The sequence below is a fragment of the Salvia miltiorrhiza genome, chromosome 5, assembly GCF_028751815.1.
Source record: "Salvia miltiorrhiza cultivar Shanhuang (shh) chromosome 5, IMPLAD_Smil_shh, whole genome shotgun sequence".
NCBI lineage: Eukaryota > Viridiplantae > Streptophyta > Magnoliopsida > Lamiales > Lamiaceae > Salvia > Salvia miltiorrhiza.
In genome coordinates, this window is record NC_080391.1 from 44283743 (window position 1) to 44300313 (window position 16571).

Here is a 16571-nt window from a genome sequence, read left to right on the forward strand (position 1 = left end):
ACCTAGCGAATGTGTGTGGATTACAGAGACCTGAATGCCACCTGCCCCAAGGACCACTATCCTCTGCCGAGGATTGATCAACTAGTGGACTCCACATCTGGTTGCGCGCTACTGTCAATGATGGACGCATACCAGAGATATCATCAAGTGAAGATGCACAGAGGGGACATTGCTAAAACGGCTTTCACCATCTGCTGCGGGGTTTACGGCTGGAGGAGCATGCCGTTTGGGTTAAAAAATGCGGGGGCTACGTACCAACGGATGATGGAAAAAATTTTCAAAGAACAACTTTCAAAAAACATATCGGTTTATGTGGACGACATGCTCGTGCGTAGTATCAGAACGGAGGACCACGTCTCTGACTTAGAAGAGGTCTTCACGGTCATCAGAAATCATCGGCTCATGCTCAACCCAGCGAAATGCACTTTTGGGGTTACTACGGGCAAATTCTTGGGTTATAAAGTTACTCCTGCAGGAATCGAGGTTAACACGGATAAGGTCAAGGTCATCACGGATATGACACCACCCAGAGGGATCAAGGAAGTGCAGACTCTGAATAGGCGAATCACTGCTCTGAGCTGGTTCATATCACGATCAGCAGAGAGGAGCCTGCCATTCTTTAAAATCTTAAGGAAGGGGACCAAGTTTCAGTGGACAGCGGAATGCCGGACAACATTTGATGATCTTAAAGCATACTTGGCGGAGCTCCCAACTCTGACCAAGCCAGTCCCGGGAGAGATATTGTACTTGTACATAGCAGTGGAAAAGGAATCAGTCAGCTCTGTGCTCATCAGAGAAGAGGGAAATCACCAGAGGCCAATCTATTTTGTCAGCAGGATCATTCAGGGCCCCGAGTTGAATTACTCTGAAATTGAAAAGGCTGCTCTGGTAGTCATGGTCACGGCACGGAAGTTGAGACCTTACTTCTTATCAAATCGGGTAGTGGTACGAACTGCTTTACCTTTCAGGCAGGTGCTAGGGCGACCGGATTTGTCAGGGAGAATGGTAAAATGGGTCGTGGAGTTAGGGGAGTACGATGTAGAATATGAGCCAAGGACAGCTATCAAAGCACAAGCCCTTGCGAACTTCATTCACGAAACTACTCGCCGCCCGGTACAAGAGTTTTGGATAGCTTTTGTGGATGGATCAGTCACAAAGGAGGGATGCGGAATCGGGGTGTACATCGTCTCCCCAGGATCGGGGGTGTATCAATTTGCCATCAAGTTTACCTGCAAAATATCCAACAACGAAGCTGAATATGAGGCTGTGGTCAGAGCAGCACATATTTTGTCAGAGCTACGGGCTGAATGCGTCATCATTAGAACTGATTCGCAGTTGGTGGCTCAGCAATTCTCAGGGAGCTATCATATTAAAGAACACTGGATGAAAGCATACCATAATAAGATCAATGAAATAAAGAAAAAGTTCATAGAATTCAAAATTGAACAGATTTCCCGGGAAGAGAATACCTAGGCAGATTTACTAGCGCGAATGGCCAGTGCAGTGGAGCAGACATGGAACGACGAGATTACACTGCTCTGCGATACCAGAGAAATGGGGACTTCACAGGTCTTTTCAGTGGAAATCCGGGACGATTGGCGGGCCCTAATTATACACTTTCTCAAGACAGGGGAGCGGCTGAATAAAGAATCTAATCAGAGGGCTCGATATGAGAATTATTGCTTGATCAATGATCAACTTTACAAGCGATCTTTTACCCACCCCTTATTAAAATGCTTATCTCCCGAAGAAGCTAATTTTGCTTTAAAAGAAATTCATGCAGGTTGCTGTGGTGGACACACGGGATTTAGGGACCTCGTACGAAAAATCATTCGGGCAGGGTTTTATTGGCCAAACATCAACAAGGATGCCAGGGAATTCGTCCGCAAATGCGAGGCTTGTCAGAGACATGCTGGAAGAATCAATGTCCCAGGAGAAACCATGGGAGTCATGTATGCTGCATGCCCATTTGATAAATGGAGCATAGACATCGTCGGGAAGCTGCCCACGGCACCAGGTGGTAAATGTTTTCTCATTGTAGCAGTAGATTACTTCTCCAAATGGGTCGAAGCTGAGGCGGTTGCAAAGATCGACGAAGTGACAGTGGAGCGGTTCATCTGGCGAAACATATGTTGCAGATATGGAGTAGCGAAATACAAAAGCATCATCAAAGCGGGATACGACAAGAGGGTCAGAGCACGAAAGCTAGCTAAGGGCGACCTAGTCCTCAAGAGGGCTGATGCATTGAAGCCAGTAGGAAAGTTTGAACCCAATTGGGAGGGCCCCTTCATCATCACCGAGGTCTTGAGCGGCAGAGCGTACACTTTGTCGGATCCAGACGGCAGAGCTCTCCCCAGACCGTGGAATATCAATACTCTGAAAAAGTTCTATGTATAATGTTGATCAATGACATAACAAATTGTAGACCGAATACTCTTTTTCCCCACAGGGGTTTTAACGAGGTTCGAGGCCATGATATCAATAAAATCGGATACGTGGTTCTAGGGAATTCCCTGGTGCCGATTCATTTACTTTAATTTATTGCTTTCCAAGTCGCATATTTTACTTAACATGTTCATGCAGAGCATTGCACATGTCACCAGAGGGGGAATAGGGTATATACCCACAATTCACAAATTTAAAATAAATTACTGCTTAGCAAGCCAAGGGATAAACAAAAAACAAATTGCTGCTTAGCAAGTCAAGGGATAAACAAAAATCAAATTGCTACTTAGCAAGACAAGGGGAAAACAAGCATCAAGGGAAGGGTCGAGGGAAGAGCAGAGGAATCACTTTAATCATAAGCCGTGAAAGTTGGTTGCACCCCCAGGGTCTTCCATGCTCCGCGCAGAGGGTTACTATCTAATCGTAAGCCGCGAAAGTTGGTTGCACCCCCAGGGTCTTCCATGCTCCGCGCAGAGGGTTACTATCTAATCGTAAGCCGCGAAAGTTGGATGCATCCCCCGGATCATCCATACTTCGCGCAGAGTACTCCGGCCTTAATGGGAAGCAGCAGAGGAATGGCTTGAAGGGAAGCAGCAAAGGGATGGCTTGAAGGGAAGCGGCAGAAGGAAAGCATCAGAGGAACGCCAAGAAGCAAGGTGTCAGAGGAGCACTCAAAAAGGGAACGGTCAGAGGAATGAACATCAAGGAGGAAGATCAGAGCAGCAGTCTCAATAACTTATTCAAAAGAATCATATTGTCAAGTCAAAGCCATCAGCTTGGTCGGAGTCAGAGGAACCACTCAGAAGAACCACTCAGAGGAACCACTCAGAGGAATCATTCAAAGGAATCACCCAGAGGAACCATCCAGAGGCACCGCCCAGAGGGAAGCTGACCAGAGGCATCGTAAACACTTCAACTAAAAATCTAAGTCCTACTCTATAAAGAGGAAACAACTGCTACATCTTGAAGTTCCAAAGTACAAATTCACATTAAAAACAGAACAGCAGCAATAAAACAATGTGAAAGATGAATGGATGCAGATAGGGCTGAGCATCGGTTCATAACCGAACCGAACCGAACCAATTTGGACAAACCGAAACCGAACCGACCTTGGGTGTTGACGGACCGAACCGAACCGGCTGAGGGCTGAAAACCGACCACAACCGAACCGGCCAAAATCGATCGGTTTCGGTCGGTTTCCGAACTGATCGAATAATTTTTTTTTTTTAAACAGCAAATCTGCTGAATTCTGTAAAAAACAGCATGTAATATTCGAAAAAAAACATACAAAACTGCTCAAATTCACTAAAGAAATCACTAAACAAGCAAATATGTCCATTCATTCAATTTACAAATTACATGAATGTAGATCGATTCAGCGGAAATCTGGAAAATAGAAAGCATAAGAAATTGGACCATTGGTTTACCTTTCGAAATCGGAAGCGTCAGGCTGCAGCGGCGGTCCGGCGGAGGAGAAGCTGGTCTGGGCCGGCGTCTGCTCGTCCTAGAGGAGAGACGGCGGAAATCGGAATGGAGGTGCAGTCGTGCAGAGAATGGAGGCGCTGGGGGTGGTCGCCGGTTAGAGAGGCGCCGGCTGCCGGCTGGGAAGTGTGGAGGATGGAGGCGCGGCTGGGAGGGAGGGAGGAAACTTAGAGTTTCGAAATGGAGAAAGGAGAAGGGAGGCGCCGCTGGGGAGCCTGGGAGTTGCAAAATGTTGATGAAAAATTGAGGCTAGGGTTTACTTTTACCACTTGTAATATAAAATATAAAATAAATAACATATTATATATATATATATATATATATCATGATCGGTTCGGTTCGGTTCATAACCGAACCAAAACTAAAAAATCGACAACCGAACCGATTATGATCGGTTTTTAAGTATAAAAACCGAACCGAACCGACAACCAGAAATTCTAAAACCGAACCGAACCAGAAATGATCGGTTCGGTCGGTTTTTTCGGTTCGGTCGGTTCGATGCTCAGCCCTAGATGCAGAGTCAGAACAGAAATCAAAAGAAACAAGAAATCACGAAGAAAATTCATTAATTACCCAAAAGGGGATGAAACTGTACATTACAACTAGCAAGCAATCAAATGTTTATAAAGAGTAAATTTACAAGTCTTGACAAAAAAATGAGGAAAGGGAAAAGTAAAGGCAGCTAGGAGGGAGGAGCAGGGGCAGCGGAGTCTGGAGGAGCAGGGGCCGAGGAGAGTGGAGCCGACGGACTAGCGGGAACAGCAGCTTCAGAGGGCTCGCCAGAGGGACCCCCTTCCTCGAACACCGGCAAAGTGTCCGAGTCTTTCACCTCCGGCAAGCGCTGCTCCACATCTAACAACTTCAATGCCTCTTGAGCATATATTGTCTCGTTCTTATACAGGGCATAGAGTTGATCCACCGCTGCGGAGAAAGAGGCGGGATCCTTAAGGGCGGAGGCCCTGAAGCCAGAGGGCAGAGGGGGCTCCATGCTGAATTGAGAGAATCCCAAAGAGCTATGGTGGACGTCGTATACCACCAAATAATTCCTGCAGAATTACCAAAATAAATTAGTATAATGGTAAGCAGAGTCGATCCCACAGAGATCAGTTAAAAATCATTCAAACCCCTAAACCTATAAAAACGGTGATGCCACCACGCCTTAATTTTAAGAAGAATTAATTAAACTAAGAATGCAATATTTAATCAAATAAAAGACTCTTGAATTAAATCAATTAAAAAGGTAATTCGGCTCAAATAAATCCACACTAATTTAATCTCTGATCCTCGACGCAATAATTAATTAATCCCTATTAACCAATTAGTTATAGGATACCGTGATACGCACTGACATACCCCAATTCCTACTTACTGTGTCGATAGACGGCTAGATACGCTAGTCCTATCTATTTCCCTTATTAAAATATAACCTAGCTGGATACGCCAGTCTTAGATTTAATATTCTAATAGCATTAAGATGAAGGAACACAATTTATATCAATTATCCTAGATACGCTAGTAATAATTAATATACCAATTAATTCCTACTACGAACATGGTAGTTTTATCACTAATCAGCCTTATTCCAACAATTACGGATTGGAGGTGCTAATTGACTGTAATTAAACCTAAGTTGGCCAGACTTAAATAAAATTAGAATTATCTTTAAACCCTAGGAATTAATCGAAATTAATAGGAATCAATTTTAAAACCAATTAGGTCTCACAAATTATTAAATTAATGCTTCATTATTCTCCCCAAATTAAAAGCTTAGCTACTCATAATTAAATTAACAACAACCAAAAAAATAAAAGAAAACATAATAATCAAATATGATAAACAAATAATACGCAAATTAAAACTAACGAAATAATTAAAAACGATTGAATTTAAACTTGAATAAAATTAACCACAATTCTTCTACTCCTTCACGATCCAGCTGCAATTCTTCTTAAAGTTAAAAACTAGAGAAAGCAATAACAATAAACAAAAGAACTTGCATGCATGAAAAAATCGTTCTGCTCCAAAACTAAGGAAAATAAAGTGTGTTCCTAATTATAATCAAAGTCAAACTCTATCCCCAAGTCTAAAGTTGCGGCTATATGTAAAAACCTTGTTCAATGGGAATTAGAATCCCTTAAGTAGCCGACTCTCTCTAACAATATGGGCTTCGGCCCCTTTAATAAAACACAACCCAAAATAATTAAAATAAGAGTTTTGGGCTTAATTAAATGTAAAATAATTAACTCCAAGCCCAATCTCTAAATTCCTCCACAATCAACTCTAATCTTCATCAAAAGCTCGATTTCCACCAACTTCTTCCATCCACGAGATCTATCCCCAATCCATCTAATTCCTGCGCCAAATGTCAACAATCTGGATAATATCAAGGAAAAATCAATGGCAAAACGACACGAAAATAGATAACTAAATCACACACATCAAGCTAGCACCAGGCTGACCCCTCAGTTGATCCACAAACTTCGCCAGGGAAGTGCAGAAGGGGGGCCAATACACAGGAGCAGTAGGCACCGGCTCAGGGTAGACCCCAAAGGCAAATTGGGGAAGGGCCTTCTCCAAAACCGGGTACCACCACCCCGGCTTCTTTGGGGACTCAGCAGTGATCCCCAACAGCCTGTTCAGATCTTCATCCTTGATGTTGTCCATCAAGGCCTCCATATCCAGGGCAGCGGCCTGCTCCGCCGACGCTCCCAACATCTCCGCCGTCTTCATCGCTGTCTGCTTTATCACATGGGCGAAGATTTGGGCGAACCCCTCCAGATAATCGGGAGTCTTCTGAAAGGCTGCCAGGGTACCCTCCAGCATTATGCCCAGGAACTGCTGGCCCTGGGGAGAAAGAAAAAACTCCAGGCGCTGGTCCCGGGCCCCCATCACGTAGCCCCGGTGTTGGGCACCCTCACAGGCTTTCTTCCAGTTACGCCTGGACTCCCGGTGCTCCGTCTCATACCTCATCCGGAACCGGACAAGGTTATCGTAGCCTTCCTTCTTAGCCCTCTCCAGCTCAGAGGCTAGAGAGGCCTTCTCCACCTCCACTTGGGCAAGGTGGGCCTGCAGCGCAGTCACGTCCGCTTCGGCCTTGCTGTATCGCTCCACCATGCCCGCGACCTCCTCGTCGCGCTTCGCCGTCAACTCCCTCTCCTTTTTCAGGTCATTTTCCAGTGCATCGTAACCATTGATGCACTGAATGGCCTCTCCGACCCGGGACTCCAGCTGCAGGTAAACAAAGGGAAGTGTCAGAGCAGAGAAATCATAAGGTCAGTAACAAAATCACTAAAACAAGGTAAATAATGCAGGGTACCTGAAGGCACAGCTGACCGAGGCTGTTAGTCAGTGTCGCCCGCTTCATCTTTTTCATCGCTTCCCGATCCTGGGGATGGATATGGGAATGCAATGTGCGGACAAAATCCCGCCCCTTCAGAGACAAGATCGGCTTGGAGCCCGAGGCCTCTGACTCCCTCGCGGGCAGGGCCAGAGCCTTGCCTCCTGCAGCATCCACGGAGACTGCCTCCGCTTCACTTGCTGGCTCAGCCTCCGGGTCTACGAACTTGCTGGCCTTTTGCTGGCCAGCCATCCTCCGCTTTTCAGCGAGGGCAACCACAGCAGCCTTCCGCTTCTTCTGCAGGAAGGCAGGAGTCGGGATATCTTGGACTGTTGCGGGAATGGGGACATCATCATCAATATCCACCACGGGAATGGTGGATCCTCCTTCGACTCTGCCAGAGCCAGAACCACCAGCCCCTTGACTATCAAAAAGAAAATATGAGTACTTATTTGGATTTGGTGGATGGAGGGGGTATTTTTTTTACGACGGAAAGTTTTATTCGATAAAAAAATCAAAATATAATTTTCTATAGTTAATCATCCTTACGGCCGAGCCTTTCATGACGGTACATTTTAATTGTTAATCTGTTGTTTAAGTCGCATTTTTGTAGTGTAGACACCAGCAAGCAACCTTCTGTCTTAATGTAAGATGTAAAATCAGTTACAAATCAATGCTTATTTCGCATCATTATTAGAATTCAACAACCATTAAGCATAGCCTAACCTCCCAATCAACAAGAACAGCATAATTACAGTCACAGATACATTATAGAAGAGAAAACATAGCACTAACCTTTATTGTTGTTTCCTCTACTTTCAATCATCGCAGTGAGATTGTTCGTATAGCCAGCTGAGATTGAATCATCCGAATCTGTAGAATCAATACGATCAACGGTACGAGACTTTTGAAGAGCACCGGCTCTTTCTTCAACTCTGCTGCTGGGCAATGAACGACAGCGAGATGGTGCAGCAGATGTGCTTATTTTCCTCCTCTTTGTCTGCCCAGACAAAGTGTCAGGAATATGTGTTTCACCATCGCTGTCACTATCACATATGACGATCACAACTTTTCCAGCAGCGAAAGATGAAGCTACTGCCTTCTCTGCAGGCGCTTCACCACCCGATTGCATTACACTCGCGTGTGAACCTGCACCACATGCACATATAAGTTGGTTTATATACTAAATAAGCCTTAAATAAAGCTGATGCTCGTAAGAAGACTCATCCAAATCCAAGTAAGAGAAATCAAGCCAGATGCATCATGATGAAAGAACAAGAAACAACAATATCAAGACAGATGCTGCAGCAAACATGAGTTGCCCTTTAAAACAGTTCAGATCAGCATACTAGATAGGAACACATTTCAGTGCCCGTGTAATTAGTTGGTAATAAGTAGGGGGGTGAATTAGGTCAGTTGAGCTATGGAGAAACCAAAAGCCAAAATTTACAAGTTAACTAATCAAACCAAACCAAATTAGTATTTTGGTTTTACAAAGGCAAAAGAAGACCAAGGAAAAGCTTTTTGGTTCTTCGTTACAAAATGCTCCATGCACAAACAGGTATGGGAATTCTAACTCCAGCATTAACTAAAGTTTAAAGTTAAAATTGAGTTCTAAAAAGAAACAAAAGAACAATTTTGGACATGAGTAAAATAAGAAGAAATGAAGGAATGCTAGTGATGGCTACCAAGATTTCAACTGAGAGTGGGAACTGGTAGCATATATCTTCCTAATAATGAATGTTCCTCATATGAGTAACTGTGCTCAAAACATAGATAGCACACTGATATTGAAGATAGTTCATTTACTCCTATGACTTCATAAACCAAACAATTAGATGTACTTTTGCATAAGCCACAAAATCTATCATAGAGGACTTGTAGTTTCCTTCTGCGTATGCACTCAGCAAATCAATTGTATTTATTGATCTCGTGCAGACCTTTACTATCTGGTTAGCCTTCTATGTAATAAAATCAGTCTAAATATCAGTACCAACAATAAGATTAGGCCTGCAAGAAGTAAAACTTGGCTTTCAGCTTATAGTTAAACAAACTATACATAGCATGATGAGTAGTTATTCTGATATGTTTTAAATTGTTTTTCTTGTTTAAACCATCGTATCTTCAATAAGATTCCAATGTCGTTTTGAACTCTCCAATGCTTTACTCTTTATTAATTCACTTGACCTAGTGGCCTATCTCAGCTATCGAAGGTCTCAATCAAGAATGGAGAGACAGAGAAGAGTATCAACACCCTTTATTATGCTCGAGGACTACAATATTGCAAACAAAAAACTCAACTTGATTGGTAGATATTAAACAAGCTCAACCACAATAAGGAATTGCTCACAACCACCGGAAGGAAAAGCAGTCGGGGAATGTAAGGATGGATTCACCAAAAGAAATCTACACGCCCTTGATGAGCAAATTAGTTTTTATTTATTTATTTTTCTCAGCTTCATTTCCTTAGGGTGCGTTTACTTTGATGGATAAATTTATTTTTCTCAGCTTCATTTCTTTTTCCACATTTTATACAAAAGAGAAGTTCACCATTTTATATATTTTGTATAAAATATGGGAAAAGAAAGGAGGTATTTAAAGGCATAAATTTTTGTTATCCATCATTTTCTCATTATAAATTTATCCATCAAAGTAAACGTATCCTTAGAAGTGCAAATATAGATTCTACAATGCACACTATTCATACGCTTTATTTAACATATTAACAATAGAGACATATTTATCATATATATATTCAAGAGAATATAACTAGCTACTTTACTTATATCCTAAATTCCTAATCAATCAAGCTAATCATAATCTCCTTTGAATCCCTAATCATTCTTCATAAAAACAGTCATAGTTACCCCTGATACGAATCATTAGTCCCTCCTGAAATCAGTCATCCTAAAATCACCAGAATAAATCTTCACAAAAATAAAGAATAAATCAATAAAATATGGGCTGTGAATTACCAGAAATTGCAGGAAATTCAGGTGACTCGGTAGCCCTATCTTCTTCCGGGTTCACCTCGCCATTCTGCATATTCTTCTCCAGTTCAGTGTCAATAGCAGCTGCTGCCTCATTATTTTGGCGCTTCAGTTCCTGCACAACGCGATCAGCCTCAATCTCCTTTGCCTTCAACTCCTCTATGGTTTTATTTGCATAAAGGCTCTCTCGCCTTAATTCCTCAATCTCCTTCCCCATTTTGGCGAGCCGTTCATCCATCTCCTCGCATTTTCCAATACTCCTTACCAGCTCGTTCTCAACATCGTGTTTTTCGCTCCTCAATTTCTCAAATTTCTCGTTCGTTTGGACGATCATTTTATCCAACTCTTCACCTTTCTTCTGACTCTCTCTCAGCTTCTCCTCCAGATCACATTTCTCCAACTCCGAATAGCCCTTAGAGCGCTCCAGGAAATCAACCTGTTTCTTCAGTTCATCACATTCTCTGACAAGCTTTTCCATTTCAACTTTCATACTTTTTTCCCGCTCCATCAATGTATTCTGCACCTCATCAAACTCGCACTCGCGAAATGAGTGCTTAATAAATTTGATTAGTTCCGGAATTGATGAGCTCGGATCAATCATCGGCTCCATGAGTAATGTATGTCGTAATCAAGGGCAAAAGCGGAGGGTTTCTTGTGGAGATATTTCTTTTGTGTGAAACAGTGTAACGGAGGCGAGGGCTTATGATTCTGGCAAGCTTGCAGAAATGGCGAAGGTGTGTTTGCAACTACATTTGTGCAATAACTTATGAAAAGAAATCAATTATTCAATTGTGTTTATTTATGAATCTATACTATATTAAAAAGGAAGTTCTCAATTCCAAATTGATTTCAAATTAATTTGAAATTGATTTCAATGGCAATTTTGAAAATTTATACTATATTAAAAAGGAAGTTCTCAATTCCAAATTGATTTCAAATTAATTTGAAATTGATTTCAATGGCAATTTTGAAAATATGTTATAATATAAAGGTTATACAAATTGTAAAAAAAATGTATAACTACCATTGAAAAAAACGTGGGCATCACTTTAGTTTTCTAACAAAAACTAATTGCATGAATAACTACCGTGCAATACTAATTACATTTTTAATTTCTTTATTTTTTTTAATTTTTTAGATAGATTATATTGTTTCATTTCATGCAATGATATTTTGGATAAAATATATACTATACATCTTGAATGAAACATAAAAATATCTTTAATTTTATTTAATTTCTTCATCTCAATTCATTAAGCTATATGGCTTAAACAACAAATGTATCAAAAAATTTATAAAGAAAATATTCCTCTAAAAAAATTTCTAATTTTTGCAATATCACTTTTATCTTATCCACATATTAAAAAGTGTTAACGTTTTATACCTCATCAGTTAACCCTAATCAAAATAAATTGTTATTACTTTTATTATTTTACTATTATATGCCTAAAGGAGATAAAAATAATAAAAATTAATTGTCATAACATTTGTAGTTATATATTTACAATTTTTTTATATGATAAAAAACTTAAAATAAAAATAAATAAATATAGATGATAGTGAAACGAAGTAATTTAGTTTTTGCATTTACTAATTCAAATAGTAATATGTATCACAAAATATCATATAATTTATATGAATAAATGATTATTTATTGATAGATCGTTTTAGAAACAAATGAAGATTATATTGTCGGGAACACCTATGATGAAATCATTTATGATTTATTATTTAAAATATAGAATATCTACATCTTTTATGATTTATTATTTGTTCAATATTTATTTTTGGCCTCTTCATTTTAATAAGATATAGTATGACTATGTTTTGTAGGAAGATTGACTTGATTCTTTGTTTAATTTCATTTATTGATAAATATCATATTCCAAATCAATTTGTCATTTTTAGATTATTAATTAAACTTTTATTTTGATATTCATGGTTTAGTATTATATGCTTAGAATGAATTGTCTTAAATTATTTACTTTATAATTTATAAATTTAATTAAAACTTTACAATATTCATTAAATTTAATATTATATTCATTGAGTTGATACAATACTACTTCAAATCAAATAATAATATTTAAATTAATATAAAAAAGTATTGCCAAATAATCTAATTCACAATGATGATATTAGACATTTTTACATAAATAAAATTTTAAAATATATATATATATACTGTGGCCCGTGCATCGCACGGGAGAACGTACTAGTTACTAATTAAATGCAATAAATAATGAAAAAATAATTAATTATGTAATCAATTACTAATAACCAATATACCACTAATCAATTACTCAATCAGAATTGACAATCAATTACTAATCACTTAACTAATCCGTTAGGCAAAACCAATAAATTACTAATCGGTAGGGGTGTCAAAATGGGCCGAGAATGGCCCGGCCCGATAGGCCCGCCCGGCCCGCCCGTAGTTTTGGCCGGGCTGGGCTAGGATTTTCAAGGCCCAAAAAAATCCGGGCCTCCCTGGCCCGGCCCATGCGGCCCGCCGGGTCACGCGGCCCGCGGGCCAAAAAGTCCGCCGGGCTTTCGGGCCCAAATCGGCCCGTCAGTATATTATGTGAAAATTTCAAAAATTTATATCTCCTCCCAAATCCCAATGGACCCAACCCAATCTAAGTCCATTTCTTCAATTGACGACAATGACAAGTCAAAGTCTAACTTAAGATGTAGAGTCAAAGGTTACATTTAGTTTTAGTCATATTTGTTTACATTTAATTTTAGTCAATTACGTAATTTAGATGTAGATTGTTTAAGGCCCTTTTTATTTCATCGAATTTGTCTTCAATTTTTTTCTTTAAATTTGATTTAATTTATTAATTTTTGGAACTATATATATATATATATATATATATATATATATATAGGGAGAGGTTCAGGAAAGAACCATAAATAAAAGAAGACCGGAGAACCATTTTCAGCCATTCGATCATCAAGATCTACGGTGGATGCATCATCTTGTTGGATGAATGCAGATCCTGGTTTCGAATCCTGAAGGGAGCATTTTATTTTATTTTTTTGAGTGCATTAATTTTAACAGCGGATGCATTAATTTTTACAGTGAATGCATTAGATTTGATGGTTCTCCCATTCTCACAAATAATGTAGTTCTCTCTGGAACCACACCCTATATATATATATATATATATATATATATATATATATATATATATATTAATTTATTAATTTTGGCCCGTTTTGGCCCGGCCCGCCCGGCGGCCCGTATAGGGCCGGGCTGGGCTTCATTGTTCGAGGCCCGCTGAAATTTTGGGCCGGCCCGACCCGGCCCAAAAAATTGCCTAGGCCCGCTGGGTTGGGCCGGGCCGGGCCGGCCCGCAATGTTTGACAGCTCTACTAATCGGTTAACTATTAAGCCACAATTAAGCCACTAACAATGAACTAAGCCAATAATTAGTAAAACAATTGACTAAGCCAACAATTACTAATAACATATAACCAACAATTACTAAAACAATTAACTAAGCCAACAATAACTAATTCGTGAATTAATATTAATAAATAACTAAACAACAATAATTAAGCTAACAAATAATAATCCATTATTCGGTCATTCATAAAATCCAACAATTAAGCTAACAAATAATAATCCATTATTATTATTATTATTATTATTATTATTATTATTATTATTATTATTATTAGCCAAAATTAAAAGGTAGCTGACTATGATTTCTACGGCTACATTAAATCACGGTTGACTACCTCTTAATTTTGGCTAATAGCGTCCAATCCAAGTTCAAATGTGCTTCAAAACAATTTAATCTTAAAACCCTAAAACATGCTTTGAATTAATAAATAACAATTCTAAAAAATATTCTAAATAATTAATAAATAACATGCTTCAAATTCACGTGTTTGATAGGTGTTAATAGGTGAGATATACTATTTTTCTCATCAAAACTCACTGTTTGATAGGAAATATTAACAATCCTTCAGGCCCGCATTAAAGACTCAGCCCGCATTAAAAACACTATTCCTCTTAGAAATGTCATCCGCCACTCCCTCCCCGATGAGTAATATTGCAATGAAAAGTGATTGAGATTACAAATTGTGTTTACAATTTTATCCCTGGAATTTACTTCAAAATATGAGTCTTCGTCAAACATAACGCGAGCAAAAAAAAAAATGCGTTGAGTTCGTCTATCAAAGTAGCCTCATTTCATGTTTGAAAGCAACCACATAACTTCATAGAATTTCTCACAACATAATGCACATAAATTCACACATATTCCAAAATATAGTCGTGCATTACTCCTAATATTGCGATGGACATAAATTCAAAGCAACCAATTGAAATTGGGTCAAATATGATTTCATGAAACCAAACCAAACCAGAATCCAAAAAACGAGCAACGCCAAATACTTGGGAAAATCCGAACCTCGCGTTTACATATGCGCTGGACTCCAAAAAAACTTAAATGGAAAGGGAAATGAAAGGCCACGCAAATGGATAGCAAAAATACTGAAAAATCATGAAAAAATCTAACCATGGAAGGTACTCATGGTGTTTACTACTTGCTGTGTCGATGCAAGATCCCGCAAGGATTACCTGAATGATTTCCTGGTAGCTAAATCTCTGACTTGCAGTAGCACTGAACTTGAATCGGCGAAGAAGACAGAGAAAGAGTGAATTTGGTTAATTGAGCGATAGGAAATAATTTATGAGGTTTTGGCGCCCTAAGCCTCGAAAGATTTCGTGGTGTTTTTTGATGATTTTCCCCCAATTATGCGAAGGATAACTTCGACATTTTTTTGTATTAGTAGAGGGTATTCAGGTAATTTCAGCAGACAATATGTCTATTAAATTATTTTATCAAAAATCAAAAAAATATAAAGGAAATTTAGTAGAACCTATAAAACATCTAATCCCAGTTATACATACATTATTTAGTAGCCATCAAACAATAATTTATATAATTAAACTCCCAAAACATAGATTAAGTATCTCTATGTAGTTAATACCTTCATTTCTATCTGAATCTGTCAAAAAGTGCATAAATTAACACTACATGTGAAGAAGAAGTTATGTTTGTAGATTAAATTCAAGCTCTCGCCACTGCCATTTCCGTCGACGTTGATGCTCTCTCTCTCTAAAAAAAATGAATAGGGCCCACATGGTTAAATTAAAAAGGCATGAGAATATTAATGATATACTCAAATATTTTCGAGATGGTCTCCTGTACACCCGACCCAAATCCCAATTCAATTGGACTATCCTGACTCATTTTTTTTCGAAATGGACACTAACACTAACACGAAATTACACTAACACTAACACGATCTTGGAATGACACTAACACTATTTTATTTTACAAATGACACTATTTCGAAAATAACACTAACACTATTTTATTGTACAAATGACATTATTTTGAAAATGACACTAACACTATATTGAAATGACACTTACACTATATCAAAATGACACTAACACTTTGACGAATGAGGCTTAGGCAGCTAATCTGTAAAGTCTCACTTTGTATTGATGGGAGGTCAAGGGCAAGAATTGAAGTACAAGGGCATTGGAGCGTAGCAGGTTGTTATTTTGTCCGAGTAACTTTTGTTATTTTGTCTGTTTTGTTTTCTGTGTTGATTTAACATTTTAGTTCGGAGAGTAGATAGGTAGATTTATCTTAGGCAGCCAATCTATAAAGATAGATTACCAGAGAGATCTCAATCTGTACTGTATACTGTTGATGACCATAGTGAATTTAGCCTTGAGGCACTCACGAGTTATATTTGTATAATTCGTGAAAAAATATTCATTTGTGTTACTCATTTCCGCTGCATGTTAGCTTTGACGTTGTTAGGTCTTGAGGGTCTCGAATAGGTGTATTGGGGGGGGGGGAATACACCTATGGGCTATTTTTAATTTTTCTCAATCAGAGGGATCTCAGAAAGAGATCAAACCGAAACTTTACATGCAAACAGTGACGCCTGTTAACTGAAAACAGTTTTGACCAAACATGGGTGACGACTGATACTGAAAACTCTTCAGTAGGGAGTTATCAGTTAAATTGCTGGAACTTAACTGATGCACGTAAGGGCTTCAGTCGAGTTTGCTAAAACAGAGATGATAACATTCTTCCTGACTATCATAAGATAGATCAGTCAGACTGATATCATACGCAGCGGAATTTAAAATTAGTTTCGCAATAGCCTCGGTTGAGCACGTTGTTGGTCTTAGGTTTCTCTTTGCAGTTAATCAGTATTCAGTTTATCAAATGAAACAACACAAGTAGGAATGTAAAACTGAAAGCTGTAAACAACAC

General features: G+C 39.0%; 1 protein-coding gene across 5 annotated transcripts; it reads right to left on the minus strand.

Moving 5' to 3' along the window:
• Positions 1 to 5901: 5901 nt before the first annotated feature.
• LOC131024692 (uncharacterized) lies at positions 5902 to 15023 on the minus strand. 5 transcript variants are annotated; one of them, XM_057954218.1, is made up of 6 exons: positions 14849 to 15023; positions 10240 to 11000; positions 8060 to 8413; positions 7244 to 7683; positions 6365 to 7155; positions 5902 to 6280 (listed from the first exon to the last, which is right to left on the minus strand). In XM_057954218.1, the coding sequence occupies exons 2-6, from the start codon at positions 10862 to 10864 to the stop codon at positions 6274 to 6276; spliced, it is 2217 nt and encodes a 738-aa protein (XP_057810201.1). In that variant the 5' UTR covers positions 10865 to 11000; positions 14849 to 15023; the 3' UTR covers positions 5902 to 6273. The 5 variants fall into 5 exon arrangements, with proteins under 5 accessions (XP_057810201.1, XP_057810202.1, XP_057810203.1 ...); XM_057954219.1 differs by having other exon boundaries at positions 10240 to 11017; positions 14849 to 15022; XM_057954220.1 differs by having other exon boundaries at positions 14787 to 15018.
• Between the last annotated feature and the right edge of the window lie 1548 nt (positions 15024 to 16571).